This window comes from Phycodurus eques, chromosome 1, assembly GCF_024500275.1.
Source record: "Phycodurus eques isolate BA_2022a chromosome 1, UOR_Pequ_1.1, whole genome shotgun sequence".
Taxonomy (NCBI): Eukaryota; Metazoa; Chordata; class Actinopteri; order Syngnathiformes; family Syngnathidae; genus Phycodurus; species Phycodurus eques.
The window spans coordinates 51,060,698-51,086,119 of NC_084525.1; the positions used below are offsets into that span (position 1 = coordinate 51,060,698).

At 42.3% G+C, this 25,422-nt stretch overlaps 1 protein-coding gene across 1 annotated transcript in view; it reads left to right on the plus strand.

Annotated features, from left to right (window-relative positions):
• Positions 1 to 25,422, plus strand: part of grm7 (glutamate metabotropic receptor 7) — a 116,271-nt gene that overhangs the window by 48,723 nt on the left and 42,126 nt on the right. Inside the window, exons 2-5 of the mRNA XM_061698372.1 lie at positions 1,590 to 1,806; positions 14,267 to 14,402; positions 15,650 to 15,804; positions 22,264 to 22,401. Coding sequence (XP_061554356.1) covers positions 1,590 to 1,806; positions 14,267 to 14,402; positions 15,650 to 15,804; positions 22,264 to 22,401 — 646 coding nt within the window. The remainder of the gene's footprint in view (positions 1 to 1,589; positions 1,807 to 14,266; positions 14,403 to 15,649; positions 15,805 to 22,263; positions 22,402 to 25,422) is intronic.

A 25,422-nucleotide genomic window follows, 5' to 3' on the forward strand; every position in this document is an offset into this window, starting at 1 on the left:
TTGCCTGTACATCGGTATTAAGTGAATTAAGCAGTGATCAGACGAGCCCAGGGCTGCACGAGGAATAGCACGGCATGCGTTTTTTACCGTAGTGTAGCAGTGGTCGAAAGTATTATTTTCGCTGGTAGGACAGTCGATGTGCTGCTTGTATTTAGGGAGTTCGTGGTTGAGTTTAGCTTTGTTAAAGTCCCCGAGAATAATGAGGGGTGAGTCCGGGTGTTTTTTTTCAATTTCGTTGACTTGTTCAGCAAGTGTGCGGCGTTCGTGTTAGCTTGAGGCGGAATGTAGGCTGCAGCCAGGATGAACGATGCGAACTCACGTGGCGAGTAGAAGGGTTTACAGTTTAAGAATAGCGACTCCAAATGCGGGCTGCAGTGTGTGCTGAGCACCGTGACGTCCGTACACCATTTTTCGTTGATATAGAGGCATATCCCGCCGTCCTTTGTTTTCCCCGATGATTCCATGTCGCGGTCCGCTCGATGAATGTGGAAACCGGGAAGCATAACGGCGCCATCGGGTACAGCATCGCAAAGCCAGGTCTCCGTGAAGCACATGGCCGCGGAACGTCCGAAGTCTTTACTGGTCTTTAACAGAAGATGAAGCTCGTCCATTTTGTTGGGTAGGGAGCGTACATTCGTGAGGTGGATCGACGGGAACAGCAATCTGTGTCCTCTCTTGCGGAGTTTCACCTGAATGCCGGCCCGTTTCCCTCTGTGGCGCCGCTTCTGTGTCCATGCGCCGAAAACCGCAGACGCCGCTCCGGTGAGTAACTCGGGGAAAAAACTGAGCGGATTTGCGAAAGTTGGTGACAGAAAGTCCGGAGTAGCCTCCTTGATGGTTAGCAGGTCTTCCCTTGTGTAAGTGAGTCGCGTAAGGTCTCCAAAGACGGACGAAAAACACAAAAACAAAAACAATACTAGAGAGCGCGTTACCGAGGCGACCACACTGGTAGGCGCCATCTTGGAATGAATATAAATTAGATAGGGACCATGTTCACTTGCAAAATATGCAAGTCTGTCCTCAAATATAATAAATACACACCCATCTGAAAAGGCAACCGCTACCGATAGCTGACGAGCAGCCTTAAATCCTCACGTCAGCCGTCAGTGAATTCACCAAACGCCCTCTTGTAACTATAATAAGACGAGCCAATATACTGTAACTATGCAACCGAGTATGACAGGGAGAATGAGTGAGCCAACTTGTGTTTGGAGGGGCGCACCGCGAGTTGACAAGTGAAAAAAATACCAATGACGTCATAGATTAATCAAAGTCGACTCAACTATTATCACCTTAGTGTCGATTACAAAAAAAAAATCTGGAGTCTTTCAACCCCTAATTTACATTGCAGTCAATAACTAAACTGAGGGTGTAAGGAATCATACCACTGTTGTGATCCAGAGAATGTTGCCTATTATAGCTCCACCCACATTTAACCACCCTGAGTGCAGTTGCCAGGCAACCATGGGGACTCAAGCAAGTGCTTTCCAAGAAACAGTTCAAGGCATAAGTCACACTTATCAGCATGTCAAGCTCAAATTACAATTGACCCTTCCTGGAGTCAACATTCTCTTCTTCTCCTCTTCAAGATTCCACAGATCAGCTATGCATCAACAGCTCCGGAGTTGAGTGATGACAGGCGCTACGACTTCTTCTCAAGGGTGGTTCCTCCAGACTCCTTCCAGGCCCAGGCCATGGTTGACATAATCCGAGCCATGGGCTGGAGTTACGTCTCCACCATCGCCTCCGAGGGCAGCTATGGAGAAAAAGGAGTGGAGGCCTTCACGCAACTCTCCAAAGAAGCAGGTGAGCCGTCTATCAAGAGCCCTGGAAACCCAAAACGTTTTTTTTCTTCTTCCTTAAATACCTTTGTGTGATCTAAAACATGCTTGTGCCTTTTTCACTCAGCTGAAAAATGCTGTTTTGCATTTCCAATTCATCTTAACATTCCTTGTTTTGGGAGGATGAATAATTGATGTTTGGCAACGTGTGCCTGGGACCCCCAGTGTGTTGCAAAGTGTTACTGCAGATGTAGACAGAAGAGACTTGAAGAGAAAATCTCACATCACAATAATGAGCGTTGCTTTTTTTTTTTTTTTTTTTTAATGTTACTAATGTAGCTTTTCACAGCCGCAAAACACATGAGGAGTTGTGTGAAAATGTCTGATGTATTTTCTTTGGACAAGAGGGAAGAGAGAATTTGGCACGAGTTTTGTGTTTTCCTGTCCCCTTTCTGTTTTGCTCATCCTCATCCCTTTTTTTCCTTTTGTGTATCGCGGCTACTGAGCGTACTCGACTGAGAATGGTAATGATAGTCAGTGATCTTGGTGCTCAGCCAGCACAAACCACTTTAGTTGCTTGTATGAGGCAGCAGGCCTTTAGATTTTTCATCTTTTTAGAGAAGAAAGTTACCCCTTTTGGCAAGGGTCTCCGTTCTCGAAGATGCAATTCAAATCAATTCAGCCAAAGCCCTGATTGATACAATTTTGAAACTACAAATACTTTAAAAACTGGTAATACAATATATATGATATATAATTCAATATATATGATATATAATACTATAAACTGAAACAACCCTTTTGTATGTTAAGCATAAACACATTTCAGAAATGCAAGTCTATCATTTGTTGTACGTCGTACATTTCATGTTTGAAATGGTTTAAGTAGAATGATGCTTCTGAAAGCAGCTCATGAAGATGTTATTGAGCCATCACATTTTTAACTGAAATCGGCATAATTCATAGGATACATACAATTACATACATACGATTCTGACGTGTCAATCAACACCGCAAAACATTACCTTCATAATCCTTGTTTGTCAGTAGTGGGTTTATTTAAACAGTCAGCTCCATTTTTGATGGTGTTTTGACTCGTGTGCTGAAGTGATAGCAGATCATGTGAATTGACAGATGTACTACAGTATGTAAGCCACGTGACTTGCATGTGTTTGCGTTGTTTCATTTATAATGTTTTTATCCAAATATTAATGTGATTTTGTGTGTGTGTGTAATTTGATGGAAGGACGAGATAGAGTTAAGGGTCTATCTGTCTTTACTGTAAGCTTTACTCCTGTGATTGGTGGTCAGTCCCTGTGCCCCCTCACAGGCTCAGCACTATATACTGTCGGATAAAAATGGATGGCTCGATGGATGAGATAAGGCTGAAGTCTCATCAGCTTTGGCAGTATAGCCACTGCACAGTGTTTTGCCTGAGCTGGGTTGACCCAACAAATAACTACATTATTGCCCTTGGTTAGTTTCGTGAAGACGAAGTTAGATCACTTCATATTGAACAAAATACAAATAATACAGCATCTTGAAATCTAATTATGACGGGTCACCAACATTGCCATTGCTAACCTCCCACCAGTAATGGACATTGTGATTTCCGAGGAATGTTGGAGAAGTGATCATTTGGTAAACACTTGCAGAGATTTTTTTTAGAAAGAAAGTGTTGCACATTATTTACTGTAATTTCTCATGCATAATGCGCACCCCTGTATAATACGCACCCCCAAGTTGACTTCAAAATTCTGGAAAACCTTTCTACCTATGTATAATGCATTTTTACACTGCATGTTTTTGCTTCTACCCATATGATCAAAGCATAAAATATTATCTTTTGTTAGTTTTTGAAAAGAATTATTCTGAATTTAAGCACTTTATTTGAGCATGTAATACTTTCTTCATATTTACTTGCTCTTATTTTGAAATTCACAGCCCTACTTTTATTTAGTAAATGAGAAAACACACAGTTGTGCTCATATGTTTGATTACCGAGGCAGAATTTGTAAGATGGGTACAATTCTTTAAAGAAAACATGAAAGACAAGGCGAAACACATTTAATTTTATTTTAATTAACGTGGCGTCGGAGTAAAAGAGTGTGGGTACTAGACTGGCCTGCCTGCAGTCCAGACCTGTCTCATATTGAAACTGTGTGGCGCATTATGAAGCGTAAAATGCGACCACGGAGAACCCGGACTGTCGAACAGCTGAAGCTGTAAATCAAGCAAGAATGGGAAAGAATCCCACCTACAAAGCTTCAACAATTAATGTCCTCAGTTCCCAAACGTTTATTGAATGTTGTTCAAAGAAAAGATGATGTAACACAGTGGTAAACATGACCCTGTCCCAGCTTTTTTGGAACGTGTTGCAGGGAACGTGTTGCAGAGCTGTTCTAGGTTAATGATTGTTTGCTAAAAACAATGAAGTTTTTTTCAGTTTTAACATTAAATATCTTGTCTTTTTAGTGTATTCAATTAAATATAGGTTGAACATTATTTGCAAATCCTAGCATTCTGTTTTTAATTATGTTTAACACAACGTCCCAACCCAACGTCCCAACCCCCTGATACGGGCTGTTCGGTCCCTGTACGAAAGGAGTCAGAGTTTGGTCCGCATATCCGGCAGTAAGACGGACTCGTTTCCGGTGAGGGTTCTACTCCGCCAAGGCTGCCCTTTGTCACCGATTCTGTTCATAACTTTTATGGACAGAATTTATTGGCATAGAGGGGGTCCGGTTTGGTGGCCTCAGTATTGCATCTCTGCTTTTTGCAGATGATGTGGTTCTGTTGGCTTCATCAAGGCGTGACCTCCAACTCTCATTGGAGCAGTTCGCAGCCAAGTGTGAAGCGGCTGGGATGAGAATCAGCACCTCCAAATCTGAGGCCATGGTCCTCAGTTGGAAAAGGGTGGCATACCCTCTCCAGGTCAGGGATGAGATCCTGCCCCAAGTGGAGGAGTTCAAGTATCTTGGGGTCTTGTTCACGAGTGAGGGAAGAATGGAACGGGAGATCGAAAGGCGGATCGGTGCAGCGTCTGCAGTGATGCGGACTTTGTATCGATCCGTTGTGGTAAAGAAGGAGCTAAGCCGAAACGCGAAGCTCTCGATTTACCGGTCGATCTACGTTCCTACCCTCACCTATGGTCACGAGCTGTGGGTCTTGACCGAAAGAACGAGATCCCGGATACAAGCGGCCCAAATGAGTTTCCTCCGCAGGATGTCCGGGCTCTCCCTTAGAGATAGGGTGAGAAGCTCGGTCATCCGGAAGGATATCAGAGTCGAGCCATTGCTCCTTCACATCGAGAGGAGCCAGATGAGGTGCCTGGGGCATCTGATTCGGATGCCTCCCGGACGCCTCCCTGGTGAGCTGTTCCGGGCACATCCCACTGGGAGGAGACCCCGGGGACGACCCAGGACACCCTGGAGAGACTACTACATCCTTCGGCTGGCCTGGGAACGCCTCGGGAGCCCCGAGGCGTTCCCAGTGGCTGGGGAAAGGGAAGTCTGGGCGTCCCTGCTAAAGCTACTGCCCCCGCGACCCGACCTCGGATAAGCGGTAGAAGATGGATGGATGGACAACGTCCCAACTTCATTGGAATTGGGGTTGTATTATTATTGCGACTTCAACAGCTATGTAGCGGGAACTGAATAATAGTGCAGTTGTTGACTCATCCTTTTGCCGCTAAGCAGCATTCATTTTAGCATATTTTGTATTCAAATACAAATGGGAATTATTTGCTTTAAAGAAAACCCTTTAGAGTACCCCAGGCATCTTATCTTTAAAAAAAAAAACATTAATTATGCAAGCGCATTTCACAGGATTCATTCACATGCTTTTTGCACCAAAGCTCAGTGAAATCAGTCAAAACAGAAGTAAACATCAAAGTAAATGTTAATATTTACCACTGACACGCCATAAGAGACGTAGCACTGGTAACAAACATTGTGATGTATCGTATTGTTGATTCTTATGGTACAAAAGGCCCAACTGTAGACCACCGTAAGAGTCAACAATACGATACATCACAATGGTGGCTACTGAGTAGGGATACACCAACACTTATCATTATTGTCACTTTCTGATGAGAATCCTGTACGTGCTGCTGCATGCTTGATGATGAGATTGTCCTTTAAATGTGACGTGAATCTTGCTTATTGTCCCCCATGTACTGTCAACACTGCTTTTCTAAACAGACAGTGAAAACATGCTTCACTATTTTCAACGACTGGCTGCTGCACTACTAATTGCTCGAGTCACAACAAGGTTAAGATTAAGACGAGAGCTGATCATTGTTTTAGTTTACTGTAGCAAAGAAAATGCAGACAACCTTAGATAATGATGGCAAAGTTTGTTCTAAAAATCATTTCTGCTAAACTAAGTGCAAATGATGTCTGTACATGGTTGGGTTTGTAATATCGTTATTAAGTCATTCACTGCCGTGGATGTTTATATTTGTCATCTGGAGTCCAAGCATTTACTGCCACAGGTGTACAGTATATTGGTCAAGCACATTTTTCAGCTACACGTGAAAGAGGGTTTTGCCCATCTTGTCTGTGAAATTCAGGTTTGTAACTACTGTAACGACAAACAGATCCCTGTAGATGGCATTGTTGCATTGCTTTGGATTGGAGATCAGCACAGCTTTTGAGTTGAAGATAAAGATTAGAGGGTGAATCTCAGCTTGTCCCGTCGAATATGAGGGTGAGAAATACCAACATGTGGGAAGTGAGACAAGTTTAGGCAAATGACACTCGAACAGATTATGCATATGTATGGTATAAGAAGAATATGTATCTGTCTCATTCGGTTGTTGAAAGTGTGTGTCATGATTCTTAGCTGAACTTGAGACGTGTGATAATTGAGTCGCTTTCTTAGTTGTATATCTGTGAATGAATTTTTTTTTTTTTGCAATCAAGAGCTCTTTCTCAGTCTTGTTTCTCTTATTTTATAGTTTGAGGTGTCACAAAAGCAAAAGATATCTGCTTGACATACTGTATGCAAATAATTGCAAATACTGGTATTTAATTAACCATATCATCTTATCTTCAGACTGTTTTTATTTTTTATTTTATGCCTTACTATGGTTTTCTTCTTCAGTCACGTAGCAGTCAGTACATTTTCAACAAGGATGCATCTTCCCTCTTGATGCAATCACTTGCAAAAAAATCTGGATAATCTCAAATGTATGTGCAAATATTGAATATGATTCTCTCGGCTTATAGAAATTGACTTCCTGTATTTCGCTGTGAGCACACAACATTTCCAGACAACACTAGAGTGAGTAGAAGACATGGTTATTATTGTAGCATCCGTGCACACTGATGTACGAGACCTTGAGACGTTTTTTTGCGGCCGGCCTATTTGTAAATGTCAAAGGCATTAGTAGGATTCTCACATCACCACTTCAAGGAGAACCATCCTGCGGACTAATGCAATATGGCTGCCCATTTTCCTCCAGCCAAGTTTAGAGTGACGATCAGCGTGTATTGATCTCTGCTTTTATCTGACTCACTTTTTTTCCATTTTTTGCTTGGTTTAGGCACTATTTCCCGCGTACCTTCATCCTGGCTGCAGGTGACTCTTGCAGGGATAGATCTTGTTTGTGTGTGTGTGTTTTTTTGTTTTGTTTTTTTCTTTACCGTCTGCCTGGCCTGGACTACATTTGAGGAAGACCTCCCACAGGGCATCGCAGTTGAATTGATTGTCGCAAGTTGCCAATTTGCTGGAGGAGAAGGAGGCGGGATGTTAGTTAGCAGTTGCAGTGATCTGGGGAGCAAGCCAGATGTATCTGAAAATAGTGTAAAATAGAGCATGCTATTTTTTGCATGACCCCGTGGCAGAGGCAAGTCTCCCACTGGCAGAGGAACAATATGCAGGAAATAGACGGATGCAATGAACATGGATGTCAGCTCATTTGATATGCTCCCATTTATTCATGATGAGAAGAAGGGAAAAGCTTGCCCTTTTTTCCACTGTCAAGGTGATAAATATAATTTCAGCACTTGGGCTCCCGCAGAGGTTTGGCTTCTCAGGGAGTTGAATAGGCTAGCGGGAGGTCAAATCCATTGAGATACTTCAATTTTAAGGGGATTTGTATTTCGAGAAGCAAAACGGTGAAAGTTGATTCTTTGACCTGGGCAAGCATTTTCCTATCCGAGGGCACGGAGGATGAGGATGAATAATTGAGACAGTTTAATGCGCTGCAGGACCTATGGCACCGATGACAAATATGCTGCGAATTTCCAAGCATTTAGCCATTGTGATCATTAAACTGGCGTCTGCATATTAATCTAATGGGGAGCAAAGGATTAGGAACCCCAACACACACAGTGCTGATGTCAGGCTGTTTGATGATCATGGGTACAAGATTAAGGTGCAGCTAAAAATATCCTTCCAACCAAGGAGCCAGGTTCCGTTCACATCGCTATGGTATGGTTTGGATGGAGGATTCCGCATCTATCAACCGGGACCGGTCATTGAAGGCTATATAAATAAACTTGAATTTACTTGACTTTGGACCGCTATCTCACTAAACCGAGCAGCGGAACGTCAAAGGTCAAAGACATTTGTTACACCATATATAATGTGTAAAACTAATCTGTTGCTGTTGTTCAAACTGTTGTCATTATATAAATATTGTCAACTGTCATACAAGTGTAAATAGAAGTTGCAACTGTCAATCAAATGGAAACACAAAACAGGGTCACGATTAGAAAACACTTTGCTTGTGACTTAAACGGATATTTCCCTTCCACCGTTCTGGCTGACGAAAAATATTATCACGTAGAAGAAAAAAAATGGAGGCCGCCGTGAGGCTAGTAAGGTTGACATTTCTCACATCACGTTGCTCTTAGAGGGCCCAGGACTCTCGTCCCCCTTTCTCCTTGTAGTGTTAGGCAGAGGCGGTCCAACACACACCCCAGTACTCTGAAAGTACAGATACAGCACTTGAATGTTCATCGATCCTGCCTCTCTCACGCCTTGACTGACAGATAGATGAGGTGTTCCGCAGCCATTCTATAATTTAGACACCAACGGCTGGTCCACGACGGTCCACTCCAAAGCCGAGATCTGCTTCTGAACTTCATCAGTCCTTCCTGTGGTCTCTCTCATTCTGCATTACTGACCAATGTGAGCTGTAATATATTTTGATTCACGGCTGTTATAGCACCATTACTCCTCACTGCAGGCTAATAGGGGTTTTGTTATTACGGACTTAATGCTTTTTCATGAGACCTGAGCTATCAGTATAATATGAGTTTTTTTTTTTTAGCCTGTGGAGTGACTGGGCGTGATAACTACCTGCAGACAGATTGGCGTTTGAAAGAAAGGTGCAACAAATGTGCTAGTATCAGATGTAGAGTGCATTTAGTGTCATAATATAAGATTTCTGGCTGTAATCTCTTCACAGAAGCTGAGCTCTCACGTCATCCCTGGGAGACCTAAAACACTGACTTCACTGCGCAAATGACACCCAGCTTGTTTCCATTTAACAGAATTCTGCAAGCCCTTAAGCAAGAGCCAAACCCATTGGCGGCATCCCTATGTTTAGGTTTAGTCCACTTAGAGGGGATAACAGCAGTCATCCCACTGGTCTCCAGCCACTTACAGAATCTGCTTTTAAAGAAAGAAAAACATGCCTGCTGATTCTTAGAAAGAGACAGTTGGGAAAATGTTCAGTAATTGTCATTTTGTTATTGCAAAAAAGCCACCAGGACTGGAGATGCATGATCTGACAGCCAAAAAACTGTTTGTATCAAAGTAATGAGCCAGAGGAGACCAGCAATTAGGCGTTTACTTCCATTTATCTGTCTACTCAGAGAAATGCAAACGGAGACATTGGCTAGGCTATTAAGTTGCTTGAGTGGGAGAAATTTTAATTGGTTTGGGTTGATTCAAAAACGTAAGCTGCTGACCAAGACGAGCCTTGGTGTTACAATCCCACAGGCATTATTTGTTTAGATTTCTGAAAATAAACCTATCGCTGTCTTTCTAACCGATAACAAATTGTAACTTGTAACAACATGTGCTTCCTGAAGTGTGGCTCCCTTTGAGCAAAGCACATAGCTACTCTACATGGCCAATACCCTTGATCGCGTGTAAACTCATTAGCGGTGACCTGTCGAAAAATGATTTATCGTCAGTATTAATATTCTCTTTGTGATTGCTGCATGTACAAGGCGATTAGATGAGGGCCTGACATCAGATAATGTCTTTCAATAAAAAGGCAATGACAAATCCATAACATAAAATCTGTAACTTTATGTCCCTGTTGGTCAGGATTATTGGATTTGTTGTCAGGGATATTGTTTATCCCTCTCACTCGTGCAAAAAGATCCTGGCATCGAGTCCGGCGTGATGTGTGATTTATTGCATGTCGCTCTGCTTAGTCGGTCAATGCCAAACTGTGATTAAAAAAAAACAAAGAAAAATCACTCACAGGACAATTTATTAGGTATGCCTGCATAATCTAGACAAGCGCTATATGAACAATTCTGCCTTGTCAATAATTAGCTCAGCAATGTGTTTATTACAGTATTGTAGTGGTAGTTTGTCGTGGTAATGACCTGTACTGCATCATTTGGTGACGTGTACCTTATTTAGCAGGATGAAAGGGGAAACTCATGACAAAAAAAGCTCACAGTGTGACGATGCGCAGTTGTGTGACAGTGAAAACAGAAGCATGTTCTTAAATAAATACCTCAATGACAAGCCAAGCTGAACATCATTATCTTTGCAAATGGAAGAATTTGCTCGACAGCTCTTGTACAGTAGATTAGGAGTGGGCAAACACAGTGATGTGCGGTGAGGTTCAGATTTACAAATTTATGAGCCAAATAAGAGTAGTGTGGCAGCTCGACATTTTATCGGCATCCTTTTCACACTCAATATTTGGCTGATTAAGAACTGTTACCTTTTTCAGCGGTTTAGAGAGAGTATGTTAGCTATCCCGTTTCAATTAGTAGTCCAGTTTGCGACATTTTTAATGTTAGATATAACATCTTCCATGTTTGGCTTCCATTTGGAGCAAAATTTGGAGAGACGTTGTGTCGCTGCGTAGAAGAAGAACGTCAGCAACTTGAACCTGTGTGCTCTCATACACTGGGGTTGCCTCAAAGTGGCGGCAGAGTTGTGCCTGCCTCACTTTACGCTTTAAAAAAAAAACCAAAAAACTGTGGTTTTATGCCGTCAATAAATCTATATTCAATGCATTAGCTTGACTAATGAAAATTAGAGAGCATTTTAAAAATGTCATTATATTGGAGACATAAAGGGAAGCTGAAATAATTTGATTTCATCATTATTTGTTAATTTTTTTATTATTCATGATGCAGGTGAAGTTCTGGCTCCCTGACCCCTGACCCTCAGGTAAACACACTATGCGAGCCATAGTTTGTTTACCTGAGGGCCACGTACAGCCCACTCCATTATTTAATCTGGCCCTTCGAGTATTTACTGTAGAATTAATTTTATATATTTTTTCCTGGAATTGGTTAATTAAAATTGACTTATTATTTTTTTTAATTAATTTTGTACAAATGTATTTCATTAAATGATTGATTAATTTATTTATTGTAAATAAAAATGGTAAAATAATTTTACATACTGTATACAATTGACATTTAGTTTCTCAAATAATGGGTTAGTTCCAATCAATTTAATGAAACATGATAAAATTAACAATGATAACATATTCATCCATCCATCCATTTCAACACCGCTTATCCTGGTTAGGGTCACACTGGAGCCTATCCCAGCTGACTTCGGGCAAAAGGCGGACTATACCCTGAACTGGTCGCCAGTCAGTCACAGGGCACATATAGACACGGACAACCATTCACACCGTCACTGAGTGGGAACTGAACCCACGCTGCCTGCACCAAAGTCAGGCGAGTGTACCACGACACCATCAATGACTCTGATAACAAATTATTTAACTTATTGATATAATGTATTATTTTAAAATGTAAATAAAATACACATCTTTATTTAATTTATTAATGTATTGTTTAAAATAGGTTAAAATAGGTCGTTTAAAAACTCTGGAGTTGCCCACGGTGAGAGGCGCCGAGCAGGTGTGACTATACTTATTGCCCCCCGGCTTGGCGCCTGTACATTGGGGTTCACCCCGGTGGACGAGAGGGTAGCCCCCTCCGCCTTCGGGTGGGGTCCTGACTGTTATTTGTGCCTACGCACCAAACAGCAGTTTTGAGTACCCACCCTTTTTGGAGTCCTTAGAGGGGGTGCTGGAGAGCGCTCCCGCTGGGGACTCCATCGTTCTGCTGGGGGACTTCAATGCTCACGTGGGCAATGACAATGAGACCTAGAAGGGCGTGATTGGGAGGAACGCCCCTCCCCGATCAGAACCCGAGCAGTGTTCTGTTATTGGTCTTCTGGGCTCACCACGGATTGTCCATAACGAACACCATGTTCAACCACAAGCTGTCAACTGACGAGCTGTCAACTGCGAGCTGTCAAATGATTACCACCTGGTGGTGATTTGGCTCCGATGGTGGGGGAAGATCCCGGTCCGACGTGGCAGGCCCAAACGTATTGTGAGGGTCTGCTGGGAACGTCTGTCAGAATCCCCTGTCAGAAGGAGTCTCAACTCCCATCTCCAACAGAACTTCACCCATGTCCTGGGGGATGCGGGGGATATTGAGTCCTAGTGGATCATGTTCCGCACCTCTATTGGCGAGACGGCCGACCAGAGGTGTGGCCTGTTGTGGCGGCAATCCCCAAACCCGTTGGTGGACACCAGCGGTGAGGGATGCCGTCAAGCTGAAGAAAGAGTCCTAGCATGCCTTTTTGGACTGTGGGACTCCTGAGGCAGCTGGCCAAGCGGAATGCGGCTTTGGTGGTCGCTGAGGCAAAAACCCGGGCGTGGGAGGAGTTCGGTGAGGCCATGGAGAACGACTTCCGGACGGCTTCGAGGAAATTCTGGTCCACCATACGGCGTCTCAGGAGGGGGAAGCAGTGCACCATCAACACTGTGTATAGTGGGGATGGGGCGCTGCTGACCTCGACTCAAGACATTGTGAATCGGTGGGGAGAACACGAACACGCCTTCCCATGGGAAAGCAGAGTCTGGGGTAACTGGGGCGGGCTCTCCTATCTCTGGGGTTGCGGTCACAGAGGTGGTTAAAAAGCTCCTCGGTGCAAGGCCCCCGGGGGTGGATGAGATTCGCCCGGAGTTACTCAAGGCTCTGAATGTTGTGGGGCTGTTCTGGTTGACACGCCTCTGCAACATCGCGTGGACATCGGGGACAGTGTCTCTGGATTGGCAGACTGGGGTGGTGGTCCTCCTTTTTAAGAAGGGTAACCGGAGGGTGTGTTCCAACTACAGGGGGATCACACTCCTCAGCCTCCCTGGTAAAGTCTATTCAGGGGTGCTGGAGAGGAGGGTCCGTCGGGAAGTCGAATCTCAGATCCAGGAGAGCAGTTTGGTTTTCATCCTGGCCGCGGAACAGTGGACGAGCTCTTCACCCTCGGCAGGGTCCTCGAGGGTGCGTGGGAGTTCGCCCAACCAGTCTACATGTGTTTTGTGGACTTGGATAAGGCGTTCGACCGTGTCCCTCGGGGAGTCCTGTGGGGGGTGCTTCGGGAGTATGGGGTACCGAACCCCCTGATACAGGCTGTTCGGTACTCCTGTACGACCGGAGTCAGAGTTTGGTCCGCATATCCGGCAGTAAGTCTGACTCGTTTCCGGTGAGGGTTGGACTCCCCCAAGGCTGCCCTTTGTCACCGATTCTGTTCATAACTTAGAGAGAGGGTGAGAAGCTCGGTCATCCGGGAGGATCTCAGAGTAGAACTGCTGAGAGGAGCCAGATGAGGTGGCTGGGGCATCTGTTTAGGATGCTTCCTGGTGTTACGGGCACATCCCACCGGAGGAGACCCCGGGGACGACCCTGGATACGCTAGAGTGACTACGTCTCTCGGCTTGCCTGGGAACGCCTCGGGATCCCCTCGGAAGAGCTAGAGGAAGTGGCTGGGGAGAGGGAAGTCTGGGCTTCCCTGCTGAGGCTGCTGCCCCCGCGACCTGATCTCAGATAAGCGGAGGACAATGGATGGATGGATGTTTAAAACATTTTTTTACATACACATTTTTACATTTTTTTTTTTTTTTTTTTTTAAATCTAAAGTGACCCTTGAGCACAAAACTTTGCCCACCCCTTCACTAGATAGTGGGAAAAGTGTACCTAATGTTGTGACTGGTGTGTGCGTGTGTGTGTGTGTGTGTGTGTGTGTATGAGTGGCTGCGTGTGTTATTAATAAATTATCATTAAGCGTGATAACATTTTCATTACCTCACTATTGTTTTATGCGTTCCTTCCCTTTTTATATGGGCAGAATAAGCTATTGTAGCCTAAGACCTTTTGTGTGTGTTGGTTTATACAGTACATACGTGTGTGACAGAATAATGGAGATTATACCAGATGTTTTATGTTTTTTTTCAAACTCTGTCCATTTATTAGGTGGAATCTGCGTGGCCCAGTCTTTGAAGATTCCGCACAGCCCCAAGATGGACGATTATGACAAAGCCATCCAACAACTGCTGGAAACCCAGCACTCCAGGGCAGTCGTCATCTTCGCTAATGAAGAAGACATACGGTGAGCAGCTCTGCGCGTGGTGGCGTCCTCCGTGCCGCTCGGGTGTGCTGATGGCTTGCCGTGTTACGCACTTTTTAATATCTGAGTGGCAGCTCCTGAAGACAAGCCACAGGCAAAGATTTCCCATGCATTCAGCAAGTCTGTTACACAAACATGCTTTTGCACACACAAGAAAGATGTATACAGGGAATACAGATCACAAGAGAACAACACATTGACATATTTTGTCAATTACACTTCCCCCATGGGGAAATGTCTGTGCAAAGAAACACAGAATCAAATATTTACTACAGTACCTGTCATTTAAAAGGGAAGAACACAGAAAAGTGTGACAAAGGTGTCAACAAATGTTCATTGTTTGCTATGCAAACAAACTGTATACCCTTTTGTAATATTTTTGTGTGTCAAAGGTTAAATTACGACTCCATGTTGGCGTAATGGTTAGTGCAGCCCCCTCACAATTCTAAGGTGACCATTTACAAGATGTACCATGTGTAAGGGATATTTTCCACAACAACCTCACAATATACAGGGTGTCCCCAAAAGGATCAACAATTAAAGCAGACTTACCATCCAGTGGAAACTTTTTTGGGGGCGGTTCAGTCTCATGCAAATGAGCCAAAGCTCACCCGATCCACAGTATGGTTTTCATTACCATGATGACAGTGGGCGAAGCTAGGGTGTTGTGACTAAGCCAGCGTTGACTTGTTCTTTAGCAGCCCAGAGTCTAAAGAGAAAAGTGAGTCCGCCCAATAAAGACAAAGTGAAAACACCATTTGTATTTTCACTCATGGAGGCATTCCCACATAATGACACACCCACCATGCGTGCCGACACAAAAAGCGTGACTCATTGAAGTCTGAGGCTCGTTGGAATAACAAGAAGTTTTCCTGAGACGCACGAATTCCATAGAAATCCATTTGGAAAATAACGTCACACTTCAATTGTGAAATTAGCTCCAGCAGCGGCTACGGAAGTTCATGGTCGTCAGTGAGACGTGACGGTGACGTGGAGTTCACCAATGATAGAGCGTGCGGTCACTTCAAAGAGTGTCCAGACTTTCTTTTCACAGGACTTTGGTCCAGAGTCCACCCCGCCTCTCGACCCGTGACTTTTAATGAGAATAATCAGTAGAGAAAATGGATGGCTGGAAGTTTAATTATACACACACACACATACACACACATACACACACACACACACATGCATTGTGCTTGCTCTCAATTCTAAGCAAAATGTCCTTGCAGGGGAGTCCTCAATGCCACTAAGAGGGCCAATCACATGGGCCATTTTCTTTGGATTGGATCTGACAGCTGGGGCGCCAAAAGCAGTCCCATCCACCAGCTTGAGGATGTAGCGGTGGGAGCCATCACAATACTGCCCAAGCGCTCGTCCATTAAAGGTATGCACATGGCTCCATGCACCGTGGCACCACGCATCGTTATTGTCGTTTCAGCGCCACTCTTTTGACCAGACCACCCCTTTAACTGCCTCCGTTTTTAGCGATTTAGTTACAGATAATAAAGAATAAAGATTTCTGCCATGTTGAGATATTATAAATAATGGCATAAAGTTTAGAAAGATGAGCTTGTTGATACTGCGACTCGCATTATCATGTCAGATGAGGTTTACACTATTGTAATAATTTTAATTCTTAAGTCTGCTTCTCATCCTGTGACAAATACCAAACACTGGATCAAAATCTCACCAATAATTTTAATGTAATGCACTGTGTTAAGAATTATTTCTTAATATTTGAATTTTCGAAAATTCATATTTGTTTACGGCGCTTCTAACTTATGGTCAGATATTTTGTTTTAATGGCGAAACAAACTATCAAATAATATTCATGCCAAGAGCGGTATCAGAAATTAGTACTGCAAATTTATAACTGACACTATCAGAGTGCCACATTATTAATTTAACAATAGGTTTATTATCATGGGTAACACTTTATGAAAGGTTTATAAATTAGCCATAATTAGTTTGTGTCCACAATATCAAGACCTATTAAAAGTGCAATAAGTAGTTACATACTGCTTTTCAAATAGTGAGTCTAAAATGAGTTCTGCTCTTTTGCCCTTTTGCTACATATAAATGGCACAAATTCATCATGTACTGATGCTGCTGGTATGTCTTCAGGGTCATTCAAACTAAGTCTCACAATAGCTTGAACATGCCAAATAGTGAGCCCAAACTTATTGATGTTCATTAAATTTAGTTTTAAACTATCTCTCTCTCTCTCTCGCTCTCTCTCTCTATCTATATATATATATATATATATATATATATATATATATATATATATATATATATATATATATATATATATATATATATATATATATATATATATATATATATATATACACACACACACACATACCACCTCAAAGTTAGCAGTTTGTGCCTGCAGTTGTCATGGGAACAAATCTCCATTGCGATATGAAGAAACATTTTCATTTTTTGAAAACGTTTCTAATGATTGTGACACAAGCTCAGCAAGCAGCATCTGCCCCAAAGAGCATCCTTGATTTTGAATTCTTATTTTTCTTTTGTTTCATTGTTTCATCTTATAAATTGTTTCATCTTTTTGAAAGAGGAAAATAAACAGCTGAAATAATGTGGCTGCACAAGTGTGCACACCCTCTTATAACCAGGATGTGAGTATGTTCGGTATTAACCAATCACCTTCAAACTCATGTTAAATGCGAGTCATTGGATCTTAACAAAATCTCCCCAAAATGTGTGGGAAAATTTATTATGGACCGGTGAAACCAATGTTGAACTTTTTGGTCATAGTTCCAGTTGGGTTGTTTGGCGCAAAATCACTGCTCATTACCAGAAGAACGCAATATCAACAGCGAAGCATCTTGGTGGCAGCGTCATGTTTTGGGGCTATTGTTGTTCGACTGAAACTGGGGCCTTAGACAAGATGAAAGAAACATGAAAGAGTCAGTGTGAGAACAAAACTTTAAGGCCTCTGCCAGAAAGCAAAAAAAATATAAATGTTTTATTTGCGGTTAATCAGAAGCATTTTAAATGGTGGCGGACCTGTACAGACTCTCCCATTTAACATGAGTTTGAATGTAATTGGTTAAGTCTAAAAAAAAGCGACGTCCCATTTAATGGGTGTGCACACTTTTGCAACCACATTTTAGTTGTTTGATTTTACTTGTCCTCTCGGGAAAAAACGGAGACGTTTTGAAAGTCTTATGACAAGTGCGACATTTGAAAAGGGGTGTGTAGACTTTTTCTATACAACAGCTTTTTTTTTTCAACAGAAATGTCAGGTTTTTGTGATATAACCCCAATTCCAATGAATTGGGACGTTGTGTTAAACAAATAAAAACTGATACAATGATTTGCAAATCATGTTCAACCTATATTTAATTGAATACACTACAAAGACAAGATATTTAATGTTCAAACTGATAAACTTTATTGTTTTTAGCAAATAATCATTAACTTAGAATTTTGTGGCTGCAACACATTCCAAAAAGCTGGGACAGGTGGCAAAAAAGACCGAGAAAGTTGAGGAATGCTCATCAAACACCTGTTTGGAACATCCCACAGGTGAACAGGCTAATTGGGAACAGGTGGGTGCCATGATTGGGTATAAAAGCAGCTTCCCTGAATTGCTCAGTCATTCACAAGCAAAGATGGGGTGAGGTTCACCTCTTTGTGATCAAGTGTGTGAGAAAATAGTCGAACAGTTTAAGGACAATGTTCCTCAATGTACAATTGCAAGGAATTTAGGGATTTCATCATCTACGGTCCATAATATCATCAAAAGGTTCAGAGAACCTGGAGAAATCACTGCATGTAAGCGGCAAGGCCGAAAACCAACATTGAATGCCCGTGACCTTCGATCTCTCAGGCAGCCCTGCATCAAAAACCGACATCAATGTGTAAACGATATCACCACATGGGCTCAGTAACACTTCAGAAAACCCATCCATCCATCCATTTTCTGAGCCGCTTCTCTTCACTTGGGTCGCGGGCGTGCTGGAGCCCTATCCCAGCTATCATCGGGCAGGAGGCGGGGTACACCCTGAACTGGTTGCCAGCCAATCGCAGGATACATACAAACAAACAACCATTCGCACTCACATTCACACCTACGGGCAATTTAGAGTTATCAGTTAACCTAATATGCATGTTTTTGAGATGTGGGAGGAAACCGTAGTGAAAACCCACGCAAGCACGGGGAGAACATGCAAACTCCACACAGGCGAACTTTGAGGCAGATGCTCTAACCATGCCGCACTTCAGAAAACCAATGTCAGTAAATACAGTTTGGCGCTACATCCATAAGTGCAACTTGAAACTCTACTCTGCAAAGCAAAAGCCATTAATCAACAACACCCAGAAACGCCGTCAGCTTCCCAAACGTTTATTGAATGTTGTTAAAAGAAATGTTGATCTAACACAGTGGTAAACATGACCCTGTCCCAGCTTTTTTGGAACGTGTTGCAGCCATAAAATTCTAAGTTAATGATTATTTGCTAAAAACAATAAAGTTCATCAGTTTGAACATTAAACATCTTGTCTTTGTAGTGTATTCAATTAAATATAGGTTGAACATGATTTGCAAATCATTGTATTCTGTTTTTATTTATGTTTTACACAACATCCCAACTTCATTAGAATTGGGGTTGTAGCTTAATTTCTAGACGTTTTCCGCCTATAATGTGACCTTTAACCTGTACAACTCAACACAATTTTCTCCTACCCTCAGTTTAAAGTGGCAATGACCTTGCGCTGCTTCATACATGCAAAATATTGCAAACAACTCTCAGTATAACACAACGCAGATGTACGTCAATGCAAAAAATAGCAAGCATATATTTGAATTTATACCTCTCTAACTGTGAAAAATGAGCGTCGGTATCTTTATAATATTGTATTTCTTACAGCTATTGTATTGGATCTTTGATGTGGCGTGTACTTCATGTTGTGGTCATATTTGGTAATTTTTGGTAGTGTCACTGACACGGACACTGACGTTCATGTCGCTGGACACTATAAATAAGTTAACATATTATATAGCATTTAACTTTTCATATTTTTTTTCCTCATAAATTCACACTGCTAATGTTGTAAGCCCCATTCAGCAGTTGGCGGCGACAATAGGTTTGTATGTTTGCCACTATTTTTTATTGCGTGCTGTTTGCAAAAACACAGTGAAAGCAGCTGAAAGATGGCGTAAAGTTTACAGATGCTGTCAGCTTTATACGAAAAGCCCTTTTTCTCCACAAGACATGATCATGTGACTAGTGCAGCTTTAAAGGCGTAACTTAACATCCATATCTGGATCATCATCCCTCCCATGCACCAAAAACTCAAACATTAGCATATGATTACTCCACACTGCTAGAATTGATTGCAAGATGTTGCATGGATTTTAAGACAGACTTTGTGATAAAAATACAGGTAAAAATACAGAGGGTGCCGAGGAGGTAATTGCTTTACCTCCTCGGCACCCTCATTTCCAACCAGGTCTCATCTATTTCTGTGTCAGTTGGCAATTTCTCCCAATGATGTTCTACAGTCCTCGGAGAGCGACAATGACCTTGATGCATATATATTTGGCTCGGAGGAGGAAGATCAAGGTCCAAGTTATCAGTGTGGCTTTTTTGTGGGTTATATGAGATACACAAACTCATCAGAGTAGCTTGTTGTGTGACATTTTGGTCGAGGTTTTAGTAATTGACTTTCACACCATTTGCAGTGGACATGTTGCTGTCACAATGTCAGCAATAGTAAAAATTTGTTAATATAAAACGATGACTGAAGATAAAAAGCTATTGTCTTTTTTTTAACAATTTATAATTAATCAAATTATGTTTGCTATTGCCTGTAGTCAGAGGTTTACACTGTGACTTTTAAACTTGAATAGATACCGTAAATTCTCGTGTATAATACACACCCATGTATAATACGCACCCCCAAAGTTGACCTCAAAACTCTGGAAAACCCTTCTACCTATATATAATGCGTTTTTACAATGCATGATTTTGCTTCTACCCATATTATCAAAACATTAAGTATTATATGTAGGTTATGTTTTTCAACTAATTATTCTGAAGTTAAGCACTTTATTTGACTGTAATACTTTCTTTTTATTTACTTGCTCTTCTTTGTAAATTCACAGCTCTACTTTTATTTAGTAAATGAGAAAACACACAGTTGTGCTCATATGTTTGATTACCCAGGCAGAATTTGTAAGATGGGTACTATTCTTTAAAGAAAACATGAAGGGCCAGGCGAAACACATTTAATTTTATTTTAATGAGTTTCAAATTAAACTGTCAAGCGTTTCAGAAAAGCACTATCATTAAACAAAATATAACCATAAAGAAATTAATGATGGTTGTTGTTCAGTCATCAGTTGTATTTAAAAAATAAAATAAAACATATTTCACAAATTCTGCCTGGGTATGTAAACCTATGAGTTTAATTGTATATATATGCAGTCATATATACCCCTGTCATATTGGAATTAAAGTGTAGCCTTCACCCTTTTCATAACCTCTAGGTGGCATACCAGAATGAAAGTGTACAACTTTTTTCATACTCCCTAGATGGCGGCATACATTTATAAAATGTGAAAGTTTTGTTTCATTTTCCCCTACACCTATGTATAATGCGCACTATTTACTTTTGACAATTTTGCGGGTGAAAAAATTTGCATAATACACGAGAAATTACGGTACTTCAATATTAATTGACAAAACGTCACAATGTTTGCGATTTCAAATCCACCTGTTTGCAAAAGCCTTATGCCCTTTATCGCCTTTTGCATTTAATCGACAAACCACATAGATGTCAGACTTAAACCATGTCACAGACTCATTTTGACCTCTGTTATGCATAAACCACAAGCAACAAATGAATTTCTAGTACAATTTTTGGCTGCACTACCCACCTCTGCCTCTCGTATAGGTCATGTGGAAATAAGCAAAAATTACTTTTTCCTACCTTTGACAGAAGATTTACACATCTGCCATATAAGAAGGAACATTCTCAGTTGGTGCCATTAAAGCCTATAAAGCCACTCATCATTGGAATTGATGGCCTTTTCATTCAAGCCTTATTTAATTGGGGGTGGGCTGGTCAGGATAAATGTACACTGTAGGGTGCTGTAAGATTACGATCAATCCACCCGGCATCATCAGTCAGTAGTCTTTTGGAAAAGAAATTGAGATAAATCATCCTGGTTCCCGTTAGTTGTTCCCACCCACGGCTCAGATGATATGACACATGAATGAGGATGCCAGCGGAGACTTTAGTATGTGAAATTAAATAAAGAAAGTTTTTTTTTTTTTTTTTTGGTATGAAGTGAAAAATAAAATCTTTCAATTGTGGATTCTGCCTGCATAAGGTTCTGAGTCAAAAATCTGCATGGAAATTTTCCTTCCTCATGCAAATGCTCCGTACAAAGGCTTTTTAAAAATTGCCCTAACTTTAAGACGCCGTGCATGCTTTTAAACCAACGACCCCAGCTTCTATAAAGTGAAGAAACCAGTTCAGTACCATCAGGACTTTCCGGCTTGAGGCAAAAAGCTGTGGCACCATTTATACTTCCTGTGCTATTCAGTATGCAGCCTGTTTTTGTTTTTTTGGTTTTTTTTAATTAGTACAATTTGCAAGAAGAAGAAAGTGATTAGAGTTTCATAGGGCTTAAAAAGAAAAATGGTCCAAGTTTGATGAGGTGCCGCTTGTTGGTTAGCTTCCAAAACCTGGCAGCCAGAACCGCACCGTTACTGCCACAATGCTGCACTTCATTTCCTGCAGCTTTGAATTGGACCATAATTGGCCCGGAACTGAGACTTGCTCTTCTTTCCTCTCTTCACAGGGTTTGATGAATACTTTACTGCACTCACCCTGGAGAACAATCGGAGGAACGTTTGGTTTGCTGAATTCTGGGAGGAGAACTTTGACTGCAGGCTTCTTAGCGCATCCAAGAAAGAAGACACCAGTCGTAAATGCACAGGTATTTTGTTTCTTTAGCACTAAACAACTGTTGTCTGAAATGAGAGACTAAGTAAGTACATTATTTTTTTTGTATAATATAGTTACATTTTTTGGGGGGGTTTGGCATTACTTTGCATCAGAAGCTGCAGATATACCATTGATATTCTGTTGGGTCCCTCTCATTGCAGCCAAAAAAAGTCCAACAGCGGGTGTTTGTGCCCAGCGGGTTGACGCAGAGTTATTATTGGTATAATAACAATGCATCACGTGTCTTGCTCACACTATAGTTACACGGCCTGCTCCCGTGACTAATATCCTGCAACTCTTATAGCAATTTTCTTTCCGTTCCCCTATGACAGTGCCAGGCTGTTTATCCACATTATCATCATTTGGTGACTTGAATAATTGATATCTGTCAGGTAAATATACATGTTTCACTTGGATTTGTTGACTTGATTTGTTTAAGACGTTATTGTCTTTTCTGCTTGTGTGTGTCGACAGGCTGGTGTACATCATATTAGGCCCTATTATTGTGGATGGCATACATATTCGTTTGAATTTGTGTGAATATGCATGTGCCACCGTACAGTTCTGTGCAAATATATATATATATTTATATATATATTTTTTTTTTAAATAATTTTTTGTTATATTTAATGTTTTAACAATGCTAGTGCAATACACCTTATAATATATTCTTTTATATTTGTAAACATTTAATGAACTATTTTCAGTGGGGGTTTTTTATATTCAGAAAATTATTCATATCTCAGATCGTATATATTTAAAAATTCTAAAGGATCCTTGTCACTTCCTTCTGCCATATTCTAGAACATTCTAATCCCATGACAAAGTCATCATTATGGCAAAATGTTTTAATTGATATCTTTCACATACATTTTCTTTTTAACTCGAACTTAACATTTGGCAATGTTTACCCCTCCTTGAGCAGGTAAATAGACTGCATTTATATAACGCTTTATCTACACCATCACAGTGCCCAAAGTCGAAGCTGGGATTTGAACCACTGGATGACCTGCTCTACCTACTGAGCCACAACCACCCACGTGCGCCAATGCTCAAATCCAGTGAGCCAGAGGCCACACGTTGGCAATGACAGTGAGACCTGGAAGGCCGTGAGTTGGAGGAACCCCCCCTGGGGGTGGAAGAGATTTGCCCGGAATTCGTGTTGTGGGGCTGTCCTGGTTGACACGTCTCTGAAACATCGTGTGGACATTAGGGACAGTGCTTCTGGATTGGCAGACTGGGGTGATGGTGCCCCTTTTCAAGAAGGGGGACCGTAAGGGTGTGTTCCAACTACAGGGTGATCACACTCCTCAGCCTACCTGGTAAGGTCTATTCAGGGATGATGGAGAGGAGGGTCAGTCGGGAAGTCGAATCTCAGATTCAGGTGGAGCAGTATGGTTTTTGTCCTGGCGTGGAGCAGTGGACCAGCTCTACACCCTCGGCAGGGTGCTCAAGGGCGCATGGGAGTTCGCCCAACCAGTCTACATGTGTTTTGTGGACTTGGAGAAGACGCTCGACTGTGTCCCTCGGAGAGTCCTGTGGGAGGAATTTCTAAGCGCAGCCGAGGCGTAGAGGGTTTCCGGTTTGGTCACCTCAGTATTGTATTTCTGCTTTTTGCAGATGATGTGGTTCTGTTGGCTTCATCAAACCGTGATCTCTAACTCTTACTGAAGCTGTTCACAGTGTGAAGCAGTTGGGATGAAAATCAGAACATCCAAATCTGAGACCATGGTCCTCAGTCAGAAAAGGGTGGCGTGCCCTCTCCAGGTTGGGATGAGCTCCTGCCCCAAATGGAGGAGTTCAAGTATCTTGGGGTCTCCTTCACGAGTGAGGGAAGAACGGAACGGGAGATGGACAGGCTGATCGGTGCAGCGTCGCAGTGATGCGGACTTTTTATCAGTCTGTTGTGGTGAAGCAGAAGCTCAGCCGAAAGGCGAAGCTCTCAATTTACTGGTCTATCTGCGTTCCTACCCTCACCTGTGGTCACGAGTCACGAGCTGTGGGTCATGACCGAAAGAACAAGATCCCAGATACAAGCAGCCGAAATGAGCTTCCTCCGCAGGGTCTCTGGGCTCTCCCCTGAGAGATAGGGTGAGAAGGTCGGTCATCCGGAAGGGGCTCAGATTAGAGCCGCTGCTCCTCCACATTGAGAGGAGCCAGATGAGGTGGCTCGGGCATCCATTTAGGATGCCTCCTGGACCCCGCCCTGGTGAGGTGTTACGGTTAAGGGCACGTCCCACCGGGAGGAGACCCCGGGGACGACCCAGGGGACGCTGGAGAGACTATGTCTACCGGCTGGCTTGGGTACACCTAAGTATTCCCCCGGAAGAGCTGGATGAAGTGGCTGGGGAGAGGGTAGTCTGGGCTTCCCTGCTAAAGCTACTGCCCCTGCGACCTGACCTCGGATAAGTGTAAGAAAATGGATGGATATATACAGTATATATGACCCCATTGGATTTCTTCCGTAGTAAACAATGTGTTAACATTGTTATTAAGAAGCATGTGTCTTAAATATGTGAGTCAGTGCAGCTGCGTAGTTGGTTGCTTAGTGCTCGACTCCGCTTATCTACAAACAACACTGTTGATTAATTGCCTTGTCAAATGTAACCAGTGGGGCATGAGTTCGCGTGTCTCAAAATAATTCATATTCATTACATTTCTTTAAAGGTAACTCGGTTAAATGAGCGACATTTTCTGACCTCTTGGCCATACCATTCCCTCTGTCACTGTGGTTTTCCAGCCTTTTAGTACTTTACTTTAGAAAGCTTTTAGTTCAGTTTGTAGTATCTTTCAGCTTGCCTCGGCTGTCGGCAGCATAAGCAAAATGTTTCTACATCTCACTCAATGCATCTTGCTTGTGGCCATGTTACAGGCTTTGAGGACAAACATGCCACCCACTACAGAGCACTGTAGAGCCAATACCAGCCAGCTGAAAATTACATGATCGGATCGGGACAAATCTATGAAATACAGTATATTACAACTAAGGCATAAAAAGACAAAATGTAAACTT